The sequence below is a fragment of the Eubalaena glacialis genome, chromosome 12 (assembly GCF_028564815.1).
Source record: "Eubalaena glacialis isolate mEubGla1 chromosome 12, mEubGla1.1.hap2.+ XY, whole genome shotgun sequence".
Taxonomy (NCBI): Eukaryota; Metazoa; Chordata; class Mammalia; order Artiodactyla; family Balaenidae; genus Eubalaena; species Eubalaena glacialis.
In genome coordinates this window covers 70079054-70100363 of record NC_083727.1, presented here as the reverse complement: position 1 = coordinate 70100363, position 21310 = coordinate 70079054, and the positions used below count along the sequence as shown (strand labels likewise).

Below are 21310 nucleotides of genomic sequence, written 5' to 3'. Positions count from 1 at the left end.
TACATAAAAATTCACACATGCTTATTATATAAAAGAATGTTCGTCATTTTGGGGTGAGAAGGGATAAAGCATGTTTACAGTTGCTCTGCCCCCCTCCTCCACGTCTTAACTTACTGCTTGCATTCTAAAATGCTGTCCCACTATACCAGCGGTTCTCGGCTGGGGACTGTTTTCTTCCCCCACCCCGGACATGTCAGTATCTGGAGGCACATTTTTTGGTTGTCACAACTGGGGGAGGGTGCTATTGGCATCTAGTGGTTGAGGCCAGAAATGCTGCTGAACCTCCTACAACACACAAGATAAGTCTCCCCACAACGAAGAATCAATCTGGCCCAAATTGTCAGCAATGCTGAGGCTGAGAATGAGTCCATTAAAACCAGGTAGAATTATCCACCCTACTTAAGGTCACCCTGCACTATACCAGTGTTTCTCAGGCACTTAATGGGCATATGAATTACCTGGGGATCTTGTGAAAGCCCTATACCACTTTTTGGCCTTGTTTTAAAGAAAGAATTGGTGAAATATAATCACTAAAGTTAAAAAGAGGAAAAATTCTTTTTGCGTCTTCCACTAATTAGGTCAATTATATTTATGTCCCAGTATATTTATGACTTACTTAATTAGTAGAAACATGTTAATAGAATTTAACAAAAGAATTCACTGAAGTATTTTTGCTCACTTCATTATAGGAAAGCTGTGTTTGGAAAGCATGTATGGAAAGGGAATTAGATATGTTGAATCATGCTTTCATATAATGTCCTTTAAAAAAGGTAAAAATTCTTGGGCTTCCCTGGTGGCGCAGTGGTTGAGAGTCTGCCTGCCAATGCAGGGGACACGGGTTCGAGCCCTGGTCTGGGAAGATCCCACATGCCACGGAGCAACTAGGCCCGTGAGCCACAACTACTGAGCCTGCGCGTCTGGAGCCTGTGCTCCGCAACAAGAGAGGCCGCGATAGTGAGAGGCCCGCGCACCACGATGAAGAGGGGCCCCCCCGCTTGCCGCAACTAGAGAAAGCCCTCGCACAGAAACGAAGACCCAACACAGCCGTAAATAAATAAATAAATAAAAATTAAAAGAAAAAAAAGGTTTAAAAAAAAAAAAAAAGGTAAAAATTCTACAGTTGTTAAAACTGACCTATTATTTAACCTGTCATGCAGTCAGAAGAGAAACAATTTGGAGTCAGAACTCAGTTTGTGAAAATAGCACTCAAATCTTAGATTATTTGGTATGTGAAAAGACTGATTTTGAAATCTTATCAATTAACTTCACTGATCCCTGGACAATGCTTACGTTTAAAACACTGGCTTTATTCAAATACTACCCATCTGTACATTAAAAACAAGCAGATTAGAAGTAAATGTTTTATTCTTCCAACTAAATTCCAGTACTACAAGGGCAGTAAAACAATGATACACTGGGAAAAAAATGCAGCCATAAACATTTGTTAAAAAGACTGATAGAATAAATAAAAACTACCAAAAAAGGGTGGGGGGGAATCATATAAACCCATTCTGAAACCCCAAGAAGTCCTGGAGTACAGAAATGCCCTCCTCCTCCACTATTTCACAGGAAGCACTGAAGGCTATTTGCTTAATAATGTCCTGGGATTACACTCTACATTATTAATAACTGGTTACAGCTTGGTTGTAGTGCACAATTAAAATCACACTAACTTCATCTGAATTGTCATTCTACAGTTTTATTTACACAACCAGTGAAGGGCATGTTCTTAGAATACCAGCTTTAATCCTTTCCAAACATTAATATAAGAAGCCAAATTGTAATGATACAGCAAATGAGGCCACTGGCATTAATACAGGTAGCAAAGGTCCACATCCGGGTGGTACTGACATCAAGGAAATTTCCAAAACCGGTTGCTGCCTAGGAGTGGTTGCCACTGATGAAAGCTTGAAACAACCTGTATTCACAGGGGGTGTTGGCATTGCTGCATGTCGTAACTGGGACCTCTTGCAACAACTCAACAAGGAACAAGGCAGCCCACAAATGCAGAAAACATGATTCATGAAACATCTAAGGGGAGAAAAAAGGAAAATTAGTGCTAAGTTCAGGTCAAAATTTAAACACATGCCAAATCTTCATCCCTAATATATTTGCCCCTAGGTATTTAAGTAACCAAAAGTAAGCCTTAGTAAAGTTTTGCTGCCTATTTCTCTCCAAACTTTTTCTCCATGATTTTCTGTTAAATTCTCTTCTTGGGTATGAAGATAATTATAATAAACTATAATTATAACAAATGTCTTCTCCGTAAAAGACTGTCTTGTTTTTGGTTTAAAGATGAAATACTTACAACTAGCAGGCTGTTCTCCATATCGTCGCATTATTTGATCATGCGTGAACTTCACAAATGCATCATATTGTTCTATAAATAAAGATAAACATCAATTACATGATTTGCAAAAATGCCCTCTTCTCTAATATATTAGAGCTACACAAGCTGTAAAGTCCAATATATATAGTGAGACAATTCTAAGCTGGCACTTAATCAGACACAAAACCTCAGTAATAATAGCTTATCAAATGGAAAGAGCATGGAGCTTAGTCAGGAAACCTACATTTGTTCAAATCACACAACCTCATGTATAGGCTGGGTGGGGCTTATTTCTTAGCCTATTAAATTTAAAGGGCTTGAAATAAAAAGATATCTTTCTCCTCTGAAAGTTATTATAAGTGGTCTGTGAATGGCAACTTACTGCAATGAGGGGAAACAGGACAACAAAAGCGTAGCAAAATATATGATACATCCATACATCCAAAATATATGGTACATCCACCTGTAACCTAATCAGGTGCCACAGAAAAAGATGTTACATAACTAAGCAAATTCTCTTACCTATATTAGCACCTTGATTGATTTAACTCCTTAATCAAGAAGTTTACAGTATCAATATCCAGTAAAAATCTGTGGCTTAAAAATCTGGGGGGAAATTCTGATTAAGTTACCATACATAATATATTTACTACACTTAAATTACCAAATTTTATGGGAAAAAAATATTTTTTGGGATAATTTAAAGAAGACCGCAGCAGCTTGATACTCTAAAATTAGGTACACAGTGCCAGTTAGATTACTTCAAGTGTCCAGAACTGATGGCAAAATTATCATGAAAGATACAAAGTCAAAAAAACCCACAACCAAATTGAGCTAAGTAAACAGCCAAAGCACAGGGTATATACCAAAAGAAAAATCTAGTTCCCTAATACTGCTGCTGATCTACATGGCTAACATACTACTTCTTAAGGTCACTAAGGAGGACCGTGAGCTATAGGTAAGTTCATTTCCTTTCTTGAATTGAAATTCTCTGGTTCTTAGAAAATACCCTGTACCAGTGTATAGAAAGGGTAATTTAACTGATGTGAAGTGTATATGGGAAAGAATGCATTTCTTAGGATGAGTTTCTGGGAGACTCTAAAACTCATCTCATACCTGCAAGTTTTGTGTTCAATATTTCTTCATACTCTTCTCGAACTTTCTCTTCACGCTCTTTCAATAAACGTTCACAGATCATCCCAACCTGCCGTAGAGTGAATAAGGGCTGTTCTTTTTTTAATGGTGAGGAGGTTGCTGATGGAGTCCCTATGTACAACATGAACAACAACAAAAACCGCACCAGATTTAGAGCCGTCACAGAAAGCATCATCTAACTGAGGAGGTTTCACTTGGATGTTTTCAATGCTCATATATCAATAAAAGCATTTTTCTATCAGTTTTTAGCACAGCATCTCCCTAGTCTTAAAACAGGTTTAATCCTATCAGCTTATGGCTTTGGAAGAACACAGCAAGATGTATGCCATCAAATATAAGGGGAAAAAAGTGTGAAGATGAGTGGAGACAATGTGACAAGATACAAAACTTAATTTTTTGTTTTTAAATTAATGATATTAGCTAGAAGAGACTTTATAAAAAGAAATACTGAGAATATATCCCTAATACTCAACATTAAATTTCACGGTTCAGCATCCTTGAATATTATTAATGTAGCAGCCACTTAGATAGATTTCTTCAGAATGCATTCCTCTTAAAAGTATTACTTAAGGCACTTTGATTTTCCAAAAACATTCCTCTTTTCTTGAAAAGAACATCTGAAATTAATCTTTGCGAACTCAGGATTATGATAGTCATCCACGGTAACACTGCTGCAAGTATTCTAGACACATACAAATACACACATTTGCTATCAATTGTTTGTCCTGTTTATCTGCCCCAATTCCTCTTTTCACTTGCTCCTTATAACTTGGGACCAGTATGTCCAAAAAGAAAAAAATGTTTGTTTGTGCTGTGTCTACCAACAAGCTGTTAACAGAATACCAGAATCCTTGTATTCTGGTATATAAGAATAAACTATACCAGCTTCAGTCCACAGCTACTAAAAAGTAAGGCTCTATCTTTATTTACTTTCAAATTCGCAGCTTTGTTAGTTGAGACCGCCAGTTCACTGATCTTGTAAGAAGTAAAGTGATGAATTATGATGGGCTTGGTTCCCGCTGAGGGTAGAGTCTTGTCTTACCCTCACCTCCCCTTACCAAGTTTCACCCACTTATACCTGGCCCACCAAATTGGCAGGAATACCGCAGAATTTAGTTCTGAACAATTTCATGTTTCCTTATCTAATTTTATTTGACTGTTTTATAGCCTGTGAATGTTTGTTTTGTTATTCTGCCTGGTTTTCCTATCCCTGCTGGGAGGGAAGGAAAGGCAAGGCAAGCAGGCAACTACTGTCACACAAAAAACTATTTTTGCTGAGAACTTTACTAAAGTAAGAACCATTTTTGATGGCTCTTCTTTAGTAAGAAGTTTTACTTTCCCTTCACTTCAAATAGCCCTGAGTTTTACATCTTAAATTTTAAAAAGTGTATTTGCAAACTATTCTCTCCAACAAGAGGCAGGGAAAAAACCGATATAGGATCAAAATTATCAACCTTTAGGGACCACCCTAAAACACAAGTATGTGAGGGTATATGTTCAAGGACATTTTTGTAAATACTGTAATAGCAGAAATTCTGAGTCTATCATTATTAAATAATTATGGGAAATCCATAAAATGGCATCGTATTCAGCCATGGCAAGGTACATCTATACCTAATAGAGAAACATGTGGCTATATCTTTTTTTTTTTTTTTTTAAATGGAGGCTACAAATCATAGCATTTATGGGGAAGTCCACTTAGGAGATATTATATACAGGTGGTTGCCTTTGAGTCATGAGAATCCAGGTGGCTATTACTTACTTTTGTACCATATTTTTAAGAGATCATGAATAATTCGTATGTTTTTTTTTTAATCAAGGGGAGAAATAGGAGCTTGATGACCGAAGGCAACTTGTATTACTTTTTCCCATAATAAGTGAAAGGAAATGTTACTTAGTAAGTCTGTTATTACCTGGTGAAGCTGGTCCGCTGAGGAGAAATGCCTGTGGCTGTGCATCAGAAGTACAACATGGATCTGTCTGTTGGAAACTAGTTTCTAAATGTCTTCTCTTCTGCATGCGCTTATACTCTTGTTTTATGTTGTACAGAATTTGTTCTAAAAGAAAAAAGTCAAAATTTGGCAAGATATAAACTTTCAAGTTAAAAAAAATAGGTTGGGTTCTACCAAAAATATTCTCTTCAAATAATATCTAGAAAACTTATGTTCTGGGAGGAATTAGTTTCAGCATAATGGGGACACTCATTCAGAAATAGCACATACACACCACCTGGAATCCAGCTATTCTACAATACCATTCTTTCTCAGCACTGACTAGTAAAAAATAAGTTTTTCATTCAACGTAAAGATAAGGGAGTCTGTGAACTGAAACACGTATTTAACTCAGATTCTGAAGAGTACCAAACTCAAAGGTCATTTATTCACCACACACATAACTATTAAACTAACAGGTTTTTCTAAGACCATAAATAATTAGAAGCAGGGAGGACTATGTAAATACAGTCACACACCAGTGAGAAGTGACAGTAGCAGGTCAGCAAAATGACAGAGTAGATGTGAACTAAAAAATCATCATACATTAAATGGCCATAGCCATTAATATTAAGCTCAACAGAATTGATCAATATTACAGCATTAGCAGCGAAGTACTGTTCTGAATCTTTGGGGTAAAAACCCATGTAAAGTGATTGGTACGTAACAGATACTCAATTAAGAACCACTACACCACAGGTGCCATTATCTTCAACCAAACCAGGAATAAAAAAGTATAAGGAACATATCCTTTAGGCCAGTATGATACATTTTAGAAGATTTCTAATTCAAAATAGTTATCATTTAGCCTCTCCAGAAAATCCCTCCCTGAGGTTTCCACTCCCCTCCAAACAGACTTTCTCACCACCACCATAGTTCCTAAATTAATAGGTTATCCACATGAAAACTACATCCCAAGAAGTTTATTAATCCCAATCCAAAACAGAAATAACAGGCAATAAAATGTTTCATAAATATAATGGAATATAATTTTAATTCTACAATGATGCAATTTCAAAATGAACTGAAACTCAATTGAAGGCTAAAAATTTATGTAAGATGAAAACAATCGTTTTTAAAAAATTAAATACTAGAGGTTTTTTTTTTTTTTTTTTTTTAGGTATATACTTCTCATCTCTCTTTTCACTTTATTTCCCAGTAAGGACTTTTAGGGCTTTTGAGAGATAAGACTGAGGGGACATCAATCAGTCCCGTAAGCATTTAGATTCTGCCAGTTTCATTATGGTATTGATAATTAGAAATCAATTAAAAAATAAAAACAAGCTGCAAAAGATATATCCAGTGAAGATTCCATTTATGTAAATGTTGTATGTAAACAAATGTTTTACATACACATGAATGTGAACTCACACACTGGAATAACTAACCTCAGGATGGCTGTGTGAATGTATTTAATATTTTTCAGAATGTTAACATTTGTTTATATTAAACATGGTCATGTTCACTCCTTTTCCATTTATGTGAAATTGTTTATAATTTAAAAACAAAGTTACCAGTGTGAAATAAAATGGCTGTCTATTGAACAGTTAAGCACCTTGATAGAAATAGGCTTCCTAAGATTCACAGGTGACCAATAAAACTAGTGCAACATTCTATACCAACCAGGTCAGGCACACATATCCTCATTTTTCTTAAATAACAACTCTTTCAGTAGCGATATTCTAAAAGGTTTCTAAAGTAATGATGTTTCGATCTCATAGCAAGCTTCACTCATTTATCATTTTATGTTCAAAGCTACCATCATCCTGATCAAAAGTGTCATTCAAAGCATCCTAAAGTTTATTCACAACCAAAGACTTCAAATATATTAGCACAAAGTAACTTAATCTTAACCTCTTTTGTGTGACTTATTCTTTGATCACCACACAGATTATTCTTCCTTTTGCTTCACAAAATCAAAGTACAACTAAGATGTACCAAAAGAATAGTTGTAACAGACTCAATTTGTTCATCTGAAAGTCTCAAACAAGATCTAGCCTAGGATTAACATAACGTAGCTTCATAAAATCGCCATACCATCTAATATTTAATAAGAGACATCATTACAAGCACAGGAACTGTAAGGCATAACTTACAAATGAATTCACCAATTTAAATGTAGTTTGATGAGTTCTGACAAGTGCATACATAGTCCTGGAACCACAACCACAATAATGAACTTTATCACCCCCCAAAAGTTCTCTCATATTCCTATTCACCACCTTTACCAACACCACTGCTACTTATCCGCTGTCATTATAGTTTTGTCTTTTCTAAAAGAGTGTAGATTTTTGCCTTCTTTCACTTAGCAAAATGCTTTTGAGATTCATACATGATGTTGCATCAAACCGTAATTCCTTTTTATTAATTAGTATTCCACTGTGTATACATCACAACTTAACCATTCTCCTTTTAGCGGACATTTGGATTGTTTCCAATTGGGGGCTATTATGAATATTCAAGTACAAGTCTATAGGTGGACAAATTTTCATTTCTCTTGAGTAAATACCTAGGAGTGGAACTGGATGGCCTGATTATATGGTAAGTGCATAGCTCTACTTTGTAAGAAACTGCCAAACCATTTTCCAGAGTAACTGTACATTTTGCATTCCCACCAGCAATGTATGAGTTCCAGCTTCTCCACATCTTTGCTAACACTTGATTACTGTAAGTTAGAGCTGAAGAATTTCGAATGCTACTGCACTGCTTTTTATATCTATTATGATACAACTATGTCATCTAAGCCTCACTGTGCCCTCAGATGCCCTAATACTGGTAATATGTGATCAACAACGTTATGAAGTGAATGGTCCAATTTAACTTGACCAAAACCCTCAATGTTCAAAGTAGCAAAAAGCTAACTACAAGCTTCAAGTTCACGTTATCTTGGTTCAGAGGTATATGCAGTTTTGAAGCTAATAACCAAGAAATCTCCCCAAATTCAATATTCCACAATTCACATTTTAAGCTCAACCTACATATTTGGCCAACTTTAGTTGCTTCCATGCCAGGTGGATAAAGGCCTTCCAGACATCAATAAAGTACCTATGTCTACTTAGTCTTAAACTACTTAAATCTAGCCATCTCTTATCAAACTAGAATGTGACATTTTATTCCAAGTACACGTAACTTCTGACATGGTGTTGCCAAAAAAATTTACCAGTCCATTAAAGAAAGTCAAATAAAGCTTCACTAACATTATCAGTTTTAAGCATGCAGATTTCATATTTGGCTTATGAAGCAAAGATTAAATTTGCAGCAAATCACTTACAGCAAAATATGGAGTTATTTTCACGACAATCTACACTACAAATGGTTGTGGTATATCCCTTTTCAAAATCCTTAAAACTACATCACCCTTGTACTATACGGTCAATCCCTGAACAACATGGGGATTTGGGGTGCAGACTCTTCTGCAGTTGAAAATCCACATTAACTTGTAGTTGGCCCCTGTATCCAAGAGTACGGTTCCTCCACGTCGGCGGGGTTCCACATCCTTGGATTTAACCACCTTTGGATGGTGAAGTACTATAGTATTTACTATTGACCTGTCAGTTCAAGCCCACACTGTTCAAAGGTTAACTGTAAAATACTTGTAAGAGTTTCTTGCACTGTACTAGGTTAAGTGCAGGTCAGAATTAGCAAATTTATGACTAATGACATTTGCATTCTCAAATCAGTAAATACCATTGAGAATGCTAATAAAATTCTCCTCCGTAATAGGCAGACTGTCAGTGAGCCAGCACTTATTCCTTTGGAATATTAAAATATATATATAAACAAAAAAACCTTGGTAAATGTGAAAAGAAAAGAAAGGCCTGGCCTGAGGCAATAAAGCCTGTTTACTCATCTTTGTTGCCAATGATTACTTGAAAAACCCTGGTCACAATGAACACGGTCAACAATATAAGCAGGAGAAAGTTGACGGGATAAAAAAAATAACTGAGTTGATAACGGTAAGAGAAACAGCATCAAGATGGGACTGAGAGCAAAGGGAAAATGGAATTAAAAGCAACCAGAAATGTGTTTAAAGGAGAACCACAAAATGGGGGGTGGGGTGAGGGGTTGTCAAGTATCTCTCTAGAGTCCATAACCATAAGATGTCTAAAACTTGGTGATATGTGAAACTAAACTTTTTGCTCCAGACTTGTATGGATGGACTTCCTGTTTTCCTACTGACATAATTACTAGATCAAACAGTAAGGCTTCGTTAACAGTTTTAAGTTCAGTTGTGTAAAACCCCTTTATTATCACCTAATATGCTAATTTCTCTATGGAGTACCTTTGAAAACAAACAAGGTAAAAGCCTGCTAATGCAGGGGACACGGGTTCGAGCCCTGGTCTGGGAAGATCCCACATGCCGCGGAGCAACTGGGCCCGTGAGCCACAACTACTGAGCCTGTGCATCTGGAGCCTGTGCCCCGCAGCAGGAGGGGCCGCGACAGTGAGAGGCCCGCGCACAGCGATGAAGAGTGGCCCCCGCACCACGATGAAGAGTGGCCCCCACTTGCCGCAACTAGAGAAAGCCCTCGCGCGAAACGAAGACCCAACACAGCCAGAAATAAAAAATAAATATAAAAAAATAAATGATCGCTTCTGTGAAAGTTGCTTCGTATTTAAAAAAAAAAAAAAAACAAGGTAAAAGTTCATCCAAACAGATTTAACTCAAACAATGGGATTAAAAATGAAATAAATCTTGAAAGCCTGTCAGTGCTAGGGAGGAACACAAATAAAAATGACAAATCTGTACACAATTAAGTACAGAAAACCTGCAGTAGCCATTAAGACCTAAAACGGAAACTGTTCCAAATAAAATAACAGACCAAATCTAGAGCTCAGAACTACACAGACATTGCCATGTCTACTTTATAAATTAAAACACACAGAATTCAGAGTTGCTATGGAGACCCATCTTTGTAATTCAGCTATTCTCCCAGATCATCTGATCAGAAACTAACACAGTTCTTATGGACTCCTTGAGGGAACCTTAAGGACAATGTTCTTATCCAGCCAAGAGCTATCTAACTAAAAAGAATGAGCTGATGCCATTTTAAATTTACTTCAAAATTATTGCTATGTCAAAGGAACCTGGAACCAAATTTTTAACACAAGATTGTTAAGTTGTATCTACAGTTTTAACTTCTATTTGGATTACCATGAATCCTAGTAAGCATAATATAGCTACACACAATTATATAAACACTAGGATATTGGCTACAGTACTTTAAAAGCAACTGGCTGAGATTCTAAATTTACATTACATAATATTTTACTGTATAAGAGGCATTCATTTATCTCCTACAAGAGGAGAAATAACTATAATTACTACAGGTCAAATTCTATTATTTCACTGGAACTATAGTAGCCAATGATTACTTACTTGAAATAAATGGCTCAATTTATTAAAATCCTTCAGGTTGAAGTATAAATCACAAAATAACTGCGCAGTGGAAGTCACTAATGCAAGGAGTCCAACAATGCTCAATCAGCAGGTAACTCCTCCCTGATATCCAAGAAGTTTCATACCTCTATTTTATATTACACTAGATTCTAAAGGGATATATGTTAACCATGCTGCTTTTGTTGTTTACTTCTTTACTATCTGCAAATGTCTTCTCAAATAGCTTACAAGCTAGGAAAACACCAAGTAATAAGAACAAAAAAAAAGAAGTAAATGGTGAAGAGAAGGGGGAAACTGAACCATCCAAATCCAAAACCCAAATATGCAAGCTACAGAAAACATTCAGTGCCAAGGCAAGTTTCAGCTTCTATTCCAATTAACCATGGGCCATCAAAACAAGGTAAGGTTTGGAAGGACAGAGAGCAGACTCCTTGAGGAGGACTGTAGGGCAGCACAATCAAGCTAAAGAACAAACCCTAACACACATTAGGACACCCAAAACACACATATGCACATAAATATCGAGATACAGCATACCTGGAAACCAGTGGCTGCAAACTGATGACTTAGGAGCTAAATGGAACCCAAAGACTTGTCTGGCCTGAATACTTCCTTTTTATAACAATGTGGCCAACATTTAAAAGTTGGGTGATTTTACATTAAAAGTCAGATTTTTGGCTACTGCTGTTGGGGGGGGAGTGGTGAGGAGGTATTGGACTATGTGGCAAAATTCAGCTGAAGAGCGGCTGCTACCTTTTGGGCTTAAGTTCTCAAGTGCTTCTAAAGCTTTGCACACGCAAACCACCTGGGGATTTTGTTAAAATGAAGAATATGAGGGACGGAGACTGAGTTAGGCATTTCTATTGAGTTTCCAGGTGATACTGCAGGCCAGGAGCAAGACTGGAATTCACAAGTCCTCACCTCGTTCACTCATTTTTATTACTTGCCTGAACTATGGGCATTTAAATTTCTATCCCCTGCTTAAAATAATAACTCCTCTACAGTGGTAATTAAAAAAAAAGTGCTTGGTTTATGTATTATTGGACATGCCACGAAATGGAGGGGAAGAGAAGGAAAGCAGTAACAGCAGAGATTATTACAAGTACCAAAATATTAAGGATGATCTAATTCATTTCGCCACTCTCACCTGGATGGCTTTTGTCATTCTGAGACAGACATACCACCCCCCCAAGCAGGAAAATATTATGTAAATCAATTTAAACTTGGACCTACTTAAAGAGATTCATTACATGACATATATTGATTCATTTATATGAATTTTATATTCATTATGTGATTGAAAGTAGACAAATGCATTTGCTTTTCCATTCTGTCTGCTTTAAAAAGAGCAAGTAAGACTGTCTCTCACGCCAGAAGACACTGATTGGAAACCTACAGACATCTTTTGTTTATCCCATGTATTTTGTAACTTAGTTGTGAATACTTAAAAGTCAACAGATTTCGAGAAAATTCTGACTTCTGGGCAAAGAAAGCCTTCTGGGAAGGTATGACAATAAAAAGTCTAAACTTCCCATGGCTGGACCTGAGAGGAACGGTCTGAACTAAAGATATAAATTAGAAAGTCACCTGTAGGAAGTCAGGAGCATGCATGTGATCACTCAGGGAGCTATTAAGCTAGACAGGAATGGAGCTGAACCTAGAACTAAAGAACTCCTAAGTTTATGGCCAGATGAAGACAAAAAGCAGCTTGAGAAGCAGCTGGAGAAGTGGAAGAAAACAGTGCTATCGCAGAAGGTTAAAATACAAAAGGTATTTCAAAAAGAAGGGAGTGTCAGCAGTGCGAATGCTGTAATAAGAAAGGTCAAACAAGATGAGGATTGATTGTGTGCCATGCCAAGTCATCAGTGGCTTGACAAGAGCTGTCTGAGATACAAATATACTAGGAGTAAGTTGAGAGCCAAAGAAATGGAAGCAAGTAGACTACCTGAAAGCTCTTTGAATTTGGTTTTGAAGTGGAGAAATATGGATGACTGCTGGAGGAAAATGAGGATGCTTCATTTACTTTATAATGAGAAAGAAGCCTGACCATATTTAAAGCCAAAAGCAAAGATCTGGTTGAGAGATAAAAATCAGAGGATAAGGTTCCTTTGGAGAGAAGTGGGATCCTTCCCTCACTATCTCATTTAATCTTCCTCAATGATACAAAAAAAAAAAAAATAGGCACAAACATTGGTAGTGTTGGTACTGGGAAAAATGAAGAAGCTACCATTTGATGGCCTCTATTTTTTCTGTGAAGTAAAAGGCATGGTTATTCACTGAAAAATGGCAGGACTGATGGACAGTGTAAAAAGTCCTGTTTGAAGTTGCCCTACTGTAACTATCTCAAGCACTCAGGGACAAGAAATGCTCTTAATTCTCACAACATCCCTAGGAGGCAGATACTACTATAATCATGTGCGTAATTTTACAGATGAGGAAAATGAGGCTTTGCTTCAATGTCTTCTGAAAGGTCATACAGCTGAAAGAAGGTAAACCCAAGCCTGATCTCAGGGCCTAACCTCTTAACATCTACTACCCTCTCCAGTATTAGTACACCTAGCCAATATTCCGCTGAGTACCTGAAGTTAAAATGTATCACAATGAGGAGAGCGAATTCTTAAAAAGCAGGATGTCAGTTAGAATAGAGGGATCCACTGCCATGTATTATTAATACTTCATACACTGAAACGTCAAACTCTATGACTGTTAAGAAGGTAGTGACCAAAATGGAGCATAATTCTCATTTACCTAGAGCCCTGCAATTGCAATCACTGGCTGTAACAAAATAATTATAAGAAATTTTCATGTTATATCTGAGTACTTATAAAAAGGATGCTTCAAGTGTCTCTAAACAGCCCCTGCTGAGGACAGGCATCTGTAACTAACCAGAATGTTTTATTGGTGTTTCCAAAGTTAGGAAAATTGGTAGGTCGGCATTACCACACATACAGGACTGATTACAAGACCAGCTTCTGATAATGTACTATTTCACCTTGGGCCATGGATCAGGTTCCCCCGTTCTGTCACAATCACCTAAAACCTCCTACACTTTTAACCAATTATACTGCTTAGACAAGTTTTTCTTCCAGAGAATTATATATCAGCACTAGGAACAAGGCAATCTTCTGTAACAAAAGGCAAAGTTCAAGGAAAGTAATGTTTGAAAAGTTGGCTTTCTGCAATCTTTCAAATTCTACTCCACATTCTATTCTTCAATTGCTACATCAGTTCAATGATACTATTTTTTTTTAAAAAAAAGAAACAAAAGAAAGAAAATCAACTCTTCCAGGTCCCTCCCTCCAAACTTCCTCCCTTTAGTTTGATCTTTAGACGGAGTTTTCTAAGAATCAACATTAATGGAAATGAAGATAAATGCTAATAAACCAAAGTCAGAATGCACACCACAGACTAGAACACTTTCAGAAACAGCCAATACATAAACTTCAATAGTAAAAGTGTGACTTAATTAAGTAAACCAATTTCAATGCTTAGGCTGCCAAAGGTGAAAATAATGCTAATGTGGACAACTGTCCACAAAGAATTAAAATAGGTATTTTGATAAAGCATAAAGTTTATGGTATTTTTATTCAAGTTTAGCTGGCTTTAAAAAGTTATCAGCAGTGGCAGCTCTGTCAGTCCCTGGACAGACTTTGTCTTTTCTTTGCCTAACCAGCATAGAATCTGGAACTCAAACTTATGAGGTTCATAAAAGCTTGAACAAGTGACTTCTAGAGGAAGTATTTAGATTTTTTAATAATGCTGAGAAAATCCAGATACATGAATAGATGTAGAAATTAAAAACTAAGTCAAACTCAAAGGTTGTATTACTGAAAAAAATCACAGTAATAAAAGATCACATTTTAATAAAATCAGAATGTTGCAAAGCATTTATACTTCAGGATGATCTGCCTATGACATTTGTGACAGATAAAAATTAATGACTTATGATTTGTAAAGGGAGGAAGAAAGTTATACTCCAAGACAAACTACAAGCATATTCTGAGCTGTTTTTCTAGCGCTGGAAAGATAAAAACCACTACCACTACTACTACCCAAAAAAACCTATCATCACAAGAAAGATTACACAATCTGGCATAATGCAAAATTTTGATCAAAAGGCTGAAAATAAATATCAAAGCTGACAACTTGACATACACTAGATTTTTAATTTACCTGCAAGCATTCTCTCCCTGCTCAATTATAACTGCAGTATCTTCTCATCATGTAAAAAAAATTTGTTTTAACTTAAATCATTCAATCCCTTTAGAAATGAAAGCTCAGAACTTCATATTACAAAATATTTTCTCCTAAAAATCACATAAAATCTTTAAAAATGTAATTCTTCGAACCAGCAAATCTCTGAAAATGGTAAAATCCTTGTAAATGGGCTATTTCAAATACTGAAACGCACATAACCATGTTTATCATCACTGTCCAGAAAGATGAGGGAATACTGAGAAGTAGACTTCAAGCACCTCAAAAAAGTATTGTTCAAAGTCTTAAACTAAATAAATGCTGTATTTCTTGTTACTACTCATTTGTTTGTCAATTAATTAAAATCAATTAAAAAAAAATACATGTTGTCACATATTGTGGCTTTGTCACAAAACAATCTAAAAAGAAAAAGTGGTACAGAAGGAGGAGTAGAAATGAAATTGTATTTTTTTCCTTAAACTTCCGAGTCTCTAAGAACCTTGGGAGATGCCAAGGCTTGATTAATTCAACAAATACATTCAATTAATATTTTAAAACTTTATTTGTGGTAAGACATTAACTAAGAGGGAAAGGATGGCAGGTAAGAATACCTCTAGGGTTATTTTCAAACTCTACAAGTCCCATCTATCCCCTCAAAATCCAGGGGACATTCCTTTTAACTAACGGTCTTTGCTACAAGACTGCCACTGATGCATCACATTTCTCAGGTGTTTAGAAAGTTGTAAAACATTGGTAAGCTGAGTTCTAGAATCCTTATGCTCAGCAGTAAAATTGAAGATGAATCTCTTAAACTAGATTCATTTGTGAAGACCTCTTTACCATCTGCAGATGGTTCATATAGGCTTGAACAAGTATTCCACCCTTGTAGGTAGTCTTCTCAAAGGCAAGAAATTCACTGTGGTTTCACATATGCATAGAGAACATTCTGTGAGTCAACAGTACTAGCACAGTATTAATGCAAAGACTGCAAGGACCGTAAGTTGCTGGTTAATTCACTTATGAGTACTTGAAAAGACCCAACCCCAGTACCATTCATTATCTTGTTTCATGAACCAACTATCCAAGAGGTCCAAACTTAACCTATGCTATCATTACTGCATTCTTCTTTAAATGGAAGATGAATCAAAGGTTTCTTTTCAAAGAGGAAAAATAACACAAAACTGGGCACTTCCAATGAATCTCTTATTCTCAACCTTTCAAAACAAAAGCATTTCTATCACTGTCTTCCTGGGTCTATCTAAACACATAGGAAAGACCTATCTGAATAATACCCAATATATTCTCTTTCCTATAAAGCCCTTCAAGAAAACTGAAGAAATTTATTATTCTCCTTTACATCTTAGTGTACGTCTCTGTGGCAACCATGGTGGCTAGGAGCATTTTCACCTAAAGAGAGCTAACAACCCTGTCCTCTGATCTAGCCATGTTTACCCAATGTGTTTCTGTGCTCAAGATAGGCTTTCATTTTCCTACTTTCAAAACAAAATAGCTCAATAATGAATACAACTGCATGCTGCTTTTAATGGCTATAAACATACATGATTATTAAATGCATAATTCATACAACTATTAAATAAATACAGCTACATACGCAGTCCTAAATAAAATATCAGGTTTAAAGTACAAAGACCATTAAAAACAGTTTATTTGCCAAATCCACTGAGAAACTAGAAGCAACTTAACAGCTGTCTAAATAACCACAAAATATTAAAACCACTTCTGGCTCAATATAAATGACATCTGAAATGAAATGTTGCCTCCTCCAACAGACATCTCATTTGTTTGTGTAGAACCATTTATACTTCATTTAAGCCAGCTGGTGTCTCCATTTGCAGGCATGTATCAATGTCCACAAAACAATCTAAGTTCCTGTAAACCCTTCCCCATTCACAAGCTGCAATTTCCATTCTTGATGGCAAGTTTCCAGCAAATACAATGAGTTTTTACAAAGGAATTTAACTCTCCATCCAACTCAATTCCTAAGGCAGACTAGAGCAATGGTAACAAGTCAAACAATGTATATAAAGGTGCCTAGCAAACTCACAAATAGGTTGAGTCCATAGAGGGATCACTTCACTCAACCACTCATTCATTCACTACACAATTATGAATAACAATGTCTTGGATTTGACTGACAAGTATAATATTTTGGTTTTATTAAAATAATTTTGTTCTTGGGAATGTCATGATAATCTTTTGGCTAAATTATAATATTCTGAGATGTTTCAAAAACCAATCGACAAGGATAGAACACTCTGAATCTGTTTTCAACTAACTTGCCAGGATGAGTACTAATGAAGCTAGGAGAGGCATTCATTTTCCCAACCACAGCCAATGGTTCCCCTCCCACACACCTTCAGTTATCATTCGCTTTTCCTTTTCCACATCCAGGGGTTATTACAGACCTCACTGCTGACACCCTCAACCAGGGTTGGGCAAACTTTTTCTGAAAAGGACCAGACAGTAAATATCTGAGCTTTGGGAAAATACAGTCTCTGTCACAATTACTCGACCCCGCTATTGTAGCCTGCAAGGGACATGGACAATACTTTAAAAAAAAAAAAAAAAAAGAATGAGCATGGCTGTGTTCCAATAAAATTTATTTGCCAGCTCTTTCATTTTTCCTGGTATTAAGTTGCACTAGTTTGAAAAATATTGATTTAAATAACAGTCATCAAGTCAAACTTTGGAATAACCTTCCTGGGATGACTAAAACAAAAACAAAAAACAAAGCTAGGGTTTAAAACAGATGTCCTAATTCCTGAAACTACTAGTAAAGCCTCAACATGACTTCAGCTACATATCAGAAAACACTATATACATATCCAGAGAACAATGATAAAATCATGATAAATTGTGCACATGCTCTGAAAAATAATTCACTTCAGTAGTCTAGTTGTATATTGTTTAAATTATATTTGAACTCACAGAAGTGAAAACAAAGAGCTTCCAAAGAGCCCCAGTCAATCTCAATTTGGTAAACTGCTTTCCGTTCCCAATCCCAGCTATTTATTTCTGCTAAGGACACATGGGTATTTGCTCTCGTAAAGTTTAGGAATCACCACTTTTAAAATAGGAATCTAAAAATTAGGTATTTGGGAAAATTATTTCCAAGTTAGATAACATGAAAACTGGGAAGCTCTTTGATACCTGCACGACACTGCAGCTCCCATTATGACACCATGATTACAAAAACCATTACAGGAGCATGCCCAAAACTGGCCATGTAAACACAAGGCTAAATTAAATTACATGTAAAGTGTCATTCAAAATCATAGTTAAAAACGTAAATTCTAGCAATTCAAAAGTTATGCAATTTTAACTGCTTTTCTCTAGTTGAAATAGCTAAAAAAAACTTTTCACAGACTCAATAAATATCAGGGTGTGGTTTTAGAGTTCAGGATATGATCAAACTTCGAGTAGATGTCAAAAACACCTTGAAAAACAAAACAGCAATATTTTGGAAAATGTGAATTTGAATCAGCAGGCTTAAACGATTCCAATAATTCCAGTCATTTTACTATTACAGTCCACTTATCTGAAATGTAAGATAATGTGCAGCCAACTGCATTAGCCAATGCTTCAAATACATCAATGAAATGACAGATTTGCAAAGGATCACAATTCTTTCTGAATTAATTCCCTTTAAAGTGAGAACAAATATAGCCCCTAGCTGACTTACCTTATATGCTCAAGACTATTTTAGCATTTAGATATACTTTAACTCCCAAACCTAACAATGTATTAATTCACACCCCCCCCCATGAAATTTACTGCTGGTTAGCTAGAGCTATTTTTAAGTGGCCTTATGAAGTACAGACTCCACAGTATCATTTCAATTTTCAATGACAGCATTTCACTAAAAAGACAAACTCTAAAAATAATGTTAACCACCAGGAGCTCATTCTTGACACTGTTTCAATAGCAAAAAATGGTAGCCTAGGCATTTGAGGTTCTCCCCATATATTTGGGGAAGGATATTTTAAAAATCTGACCTGAAAAAAAACCAAAAGTAAGTCAATTCCAAATGGAAGTAACCAAATGCAGGTAATTACTGCCCACAGATTTTTTTTTTTAAGCTAACGATAAAGAAACATGTAAATCAAATTATGAAAAGGCTTTGTCTACAGATCATGTTATTACCAAAGGCTCACACACACGAAACCTTTGCTTGCTACACACACAAAGGAAACATTTACACTACCAGTCCACAAAAACCTATCTTAAGACTGTGCCAGTAGCACACAAGGATTTTCAAAGTACAGAAAAAAATGGACACACACATGCAGTACAAAGCAGCCAAAAGGTAGTTCCCCACAGTCACTTTCAGGAAATGTCTCAAGATGAAAAGCAAAAATAGTCTGAAGTCCCTTGGAATCTTGGGTTGATTTACTATTCCCAAGGCCTGGGCTTTTTCTCCCAACAGACTTTGTCGGGCAGAAATAAAGCACTTCCAACTAAAAGCAACTACTCAGCCCCCATTTTCAATACAATTTGCTTTTCATTAAAAGTTCGAGTTTCTCAAGGTCTAGACGTATAGTGCGATCAGATTACGGCACTCGGGAAGAGCAGTTTCTTTGTTGTTGACCCTGCTAGGGAAACAGGTCTTGACTCAGCCCAAGTGGCGTTCTTGTGGGTGATTAATGACAGGCCTAGATCTCGCCCCAGTGACATCCCTCCCCACCCCCTCCGTACTAAAATCAGCCATGTCTGAAAGGGAGGAGGGGCTGCCGCCTCGCCTCCAACCACCCAGTCCCAGACTTGATAGGTGCAACCAATCGATGCCGGGGCGACAGCCACCGAGAGTCGGGTGAAACGCGTGACCCTTCGCTTGCCTAGATTTCCGTGTAGCACCCTCTCTGATCATTTCCGCTTGGGCTCTCCAGACTACGGAAATGCTCAATTCTGGTCCCTCGGCGCAAAGAAAAGGACCTTCCTCTTCCCCACAATACCCGGCGAGGCACGGCCCCTACCCCCCCGCTCCCGACTCCCCCCGAAGCCGTTCCCATTGTGTCTCCGAGGCTGGAGGAGCTCGTGAATAGGACTGTGGTCGTGGTCGCCCGAGGGCTCCGCTAAGCCCGGGGGCCGGTCCGGCAGTCCAGTCCCTCGGACGCGGCCCGGGCCCCCCCGTCCTCTCGCCCCCTCCCCCCACGGCGGCCGCGGGGCCGAGTCCCACCTGTGGTGAGGCGGGAGGAGACGTCGCCGAAGGGAGATGGCTCCATTCGGAGATACTTCTGCGGCGAGGCTGCAGCGGCCGAGAAGGAGGCGGCGGTGGCCGCGGCGGCCGACAACGGGGAGGCGGCGGCCGAGGTGGGCGCCGACAATGGCGCACATCGCCTCCGCTTCGGGGACGCCGGGCTCAGCAGCGGGTCGAAATCCAGAGTCCGTTTCAGAGTGGCTCCGCACGCCATGGCCGGGGCGCCGGGCTCGTGTGGGGTCGGGGAGGGGAGGACGAGGGAAGGGGGGCAGAGCGGGGCCCCGAAAAGAGCCTAACCGACCGGCTCAAGAGCGGAAAGGCGGGTGGCGAAGCGCCGGCAAGGGGAGCAGAGCCGCCGCCGCCGCTGCTGCCTCCGCGGCAGGGGCAGTGGCCCGGGCCGGCCGGGGCGAGGGCGGGAGGGGCGGTGGCGGCGGCTCACGCCAGCCGCGTCGGGGGGGGGGGCTCTTCCGCCTCCTCAGGCGCGGCTCCCCCGGGAGAGGCTCCGGCCGCCCCCGCCGTCCGTTCGGGCTTTGCGCCGCGCCTGAGGCGCTCCTGCGCGGAGACCGGCTCCCTCAGAAGTCGAAACCAGCCCCGTGAGGTGTGAGGCTGCAACGCGGCTCCTAAGACGCCCGAGCAGCGTCAGAAGCTAGAGAGCGTCGGTCGATGCGGCGGGATTGAGAGGTGGCGGTGGCGGTGGCGGCGGCGGAGGCGGCAGGAGCGCCACCGAACACGTCCAGCCGCTTCCCCCTCCACTGTACGACTCTTCCACCCGCCGCCGGCCCCAATATGGCGTCAATAACAACGCCGCCGATTCAAATCCTGCGGCCTCAGGGCGCGTGCGCGTGGGCGGCTGGCCACCCCCGTGGTGCATTCTCGGGAGTTGTAGTTTTTCACTGTCGGGAGGAATCGGCGTGAAAAGCGGTTAGGGAGGAGTCACGGAAACTACGACTCCCGTCATTCAAGGCGCGCGATTCCGAGTTCCGGATTGGAATTTAAATCCCCCTACACAGCTTGAGTGTAAA

General features: G+C 38.6%; 1 protein-coding gene across 1 annotated transcript; it reads right to left on the bottom strand.

Moving 5' to 3' along the window:
- Window positions 1–1683: 1683 nt before the first annotated feature.
- Window positions 1684–21082, bottom strand: AKIRIN2 (akirin 2). Its single transcript, XM_061206835.1, has 5 exons — window positions 20268–21082; window positions 5398–5541; window positions 3446–3595; window positions 2309–2380; window positions 1684–2031 (listed from the first exon to the last, which is right to left on the bottom strand). Exons 1-5 carry the CDS (start codon window positions 20500–20502, stop codon window positions 2021–2023), a joined length of 612 nt encoding a protein of 203 aa, XP_061062818.1. The 5' UTR covers window positions 20503–21082; the 3' UTR covers window positions 1684–2020.
- Window positions 21083–21310: the final 228 nt, after the last annotated feature.

Excerpts from the sequence above, each read along its gene's own strand:
- AKIRIN2 (XM_061206835.1), bottom strand. The coding sequence starts at position 20,502 with ATGGCGTGCGGAGCCACTCTGAAACGGACTCTGGATTTCGACCCGCTG. Across the intron at positions 3,596-5,397 it reads CAGCGGACCAGCTTCACCAG|GGACTCCATCAGCAACCTCC; the intron begins GTAATAACAGAC and ends TGTTGTACATAG. Across the intron at positions 2,381-3,445 it reads ATTGAACACAAAACTTGCAG|AACAATATGATGCATTTGTG; the intron begins GTATGAGATGAG and ends CTTTATTTATAG.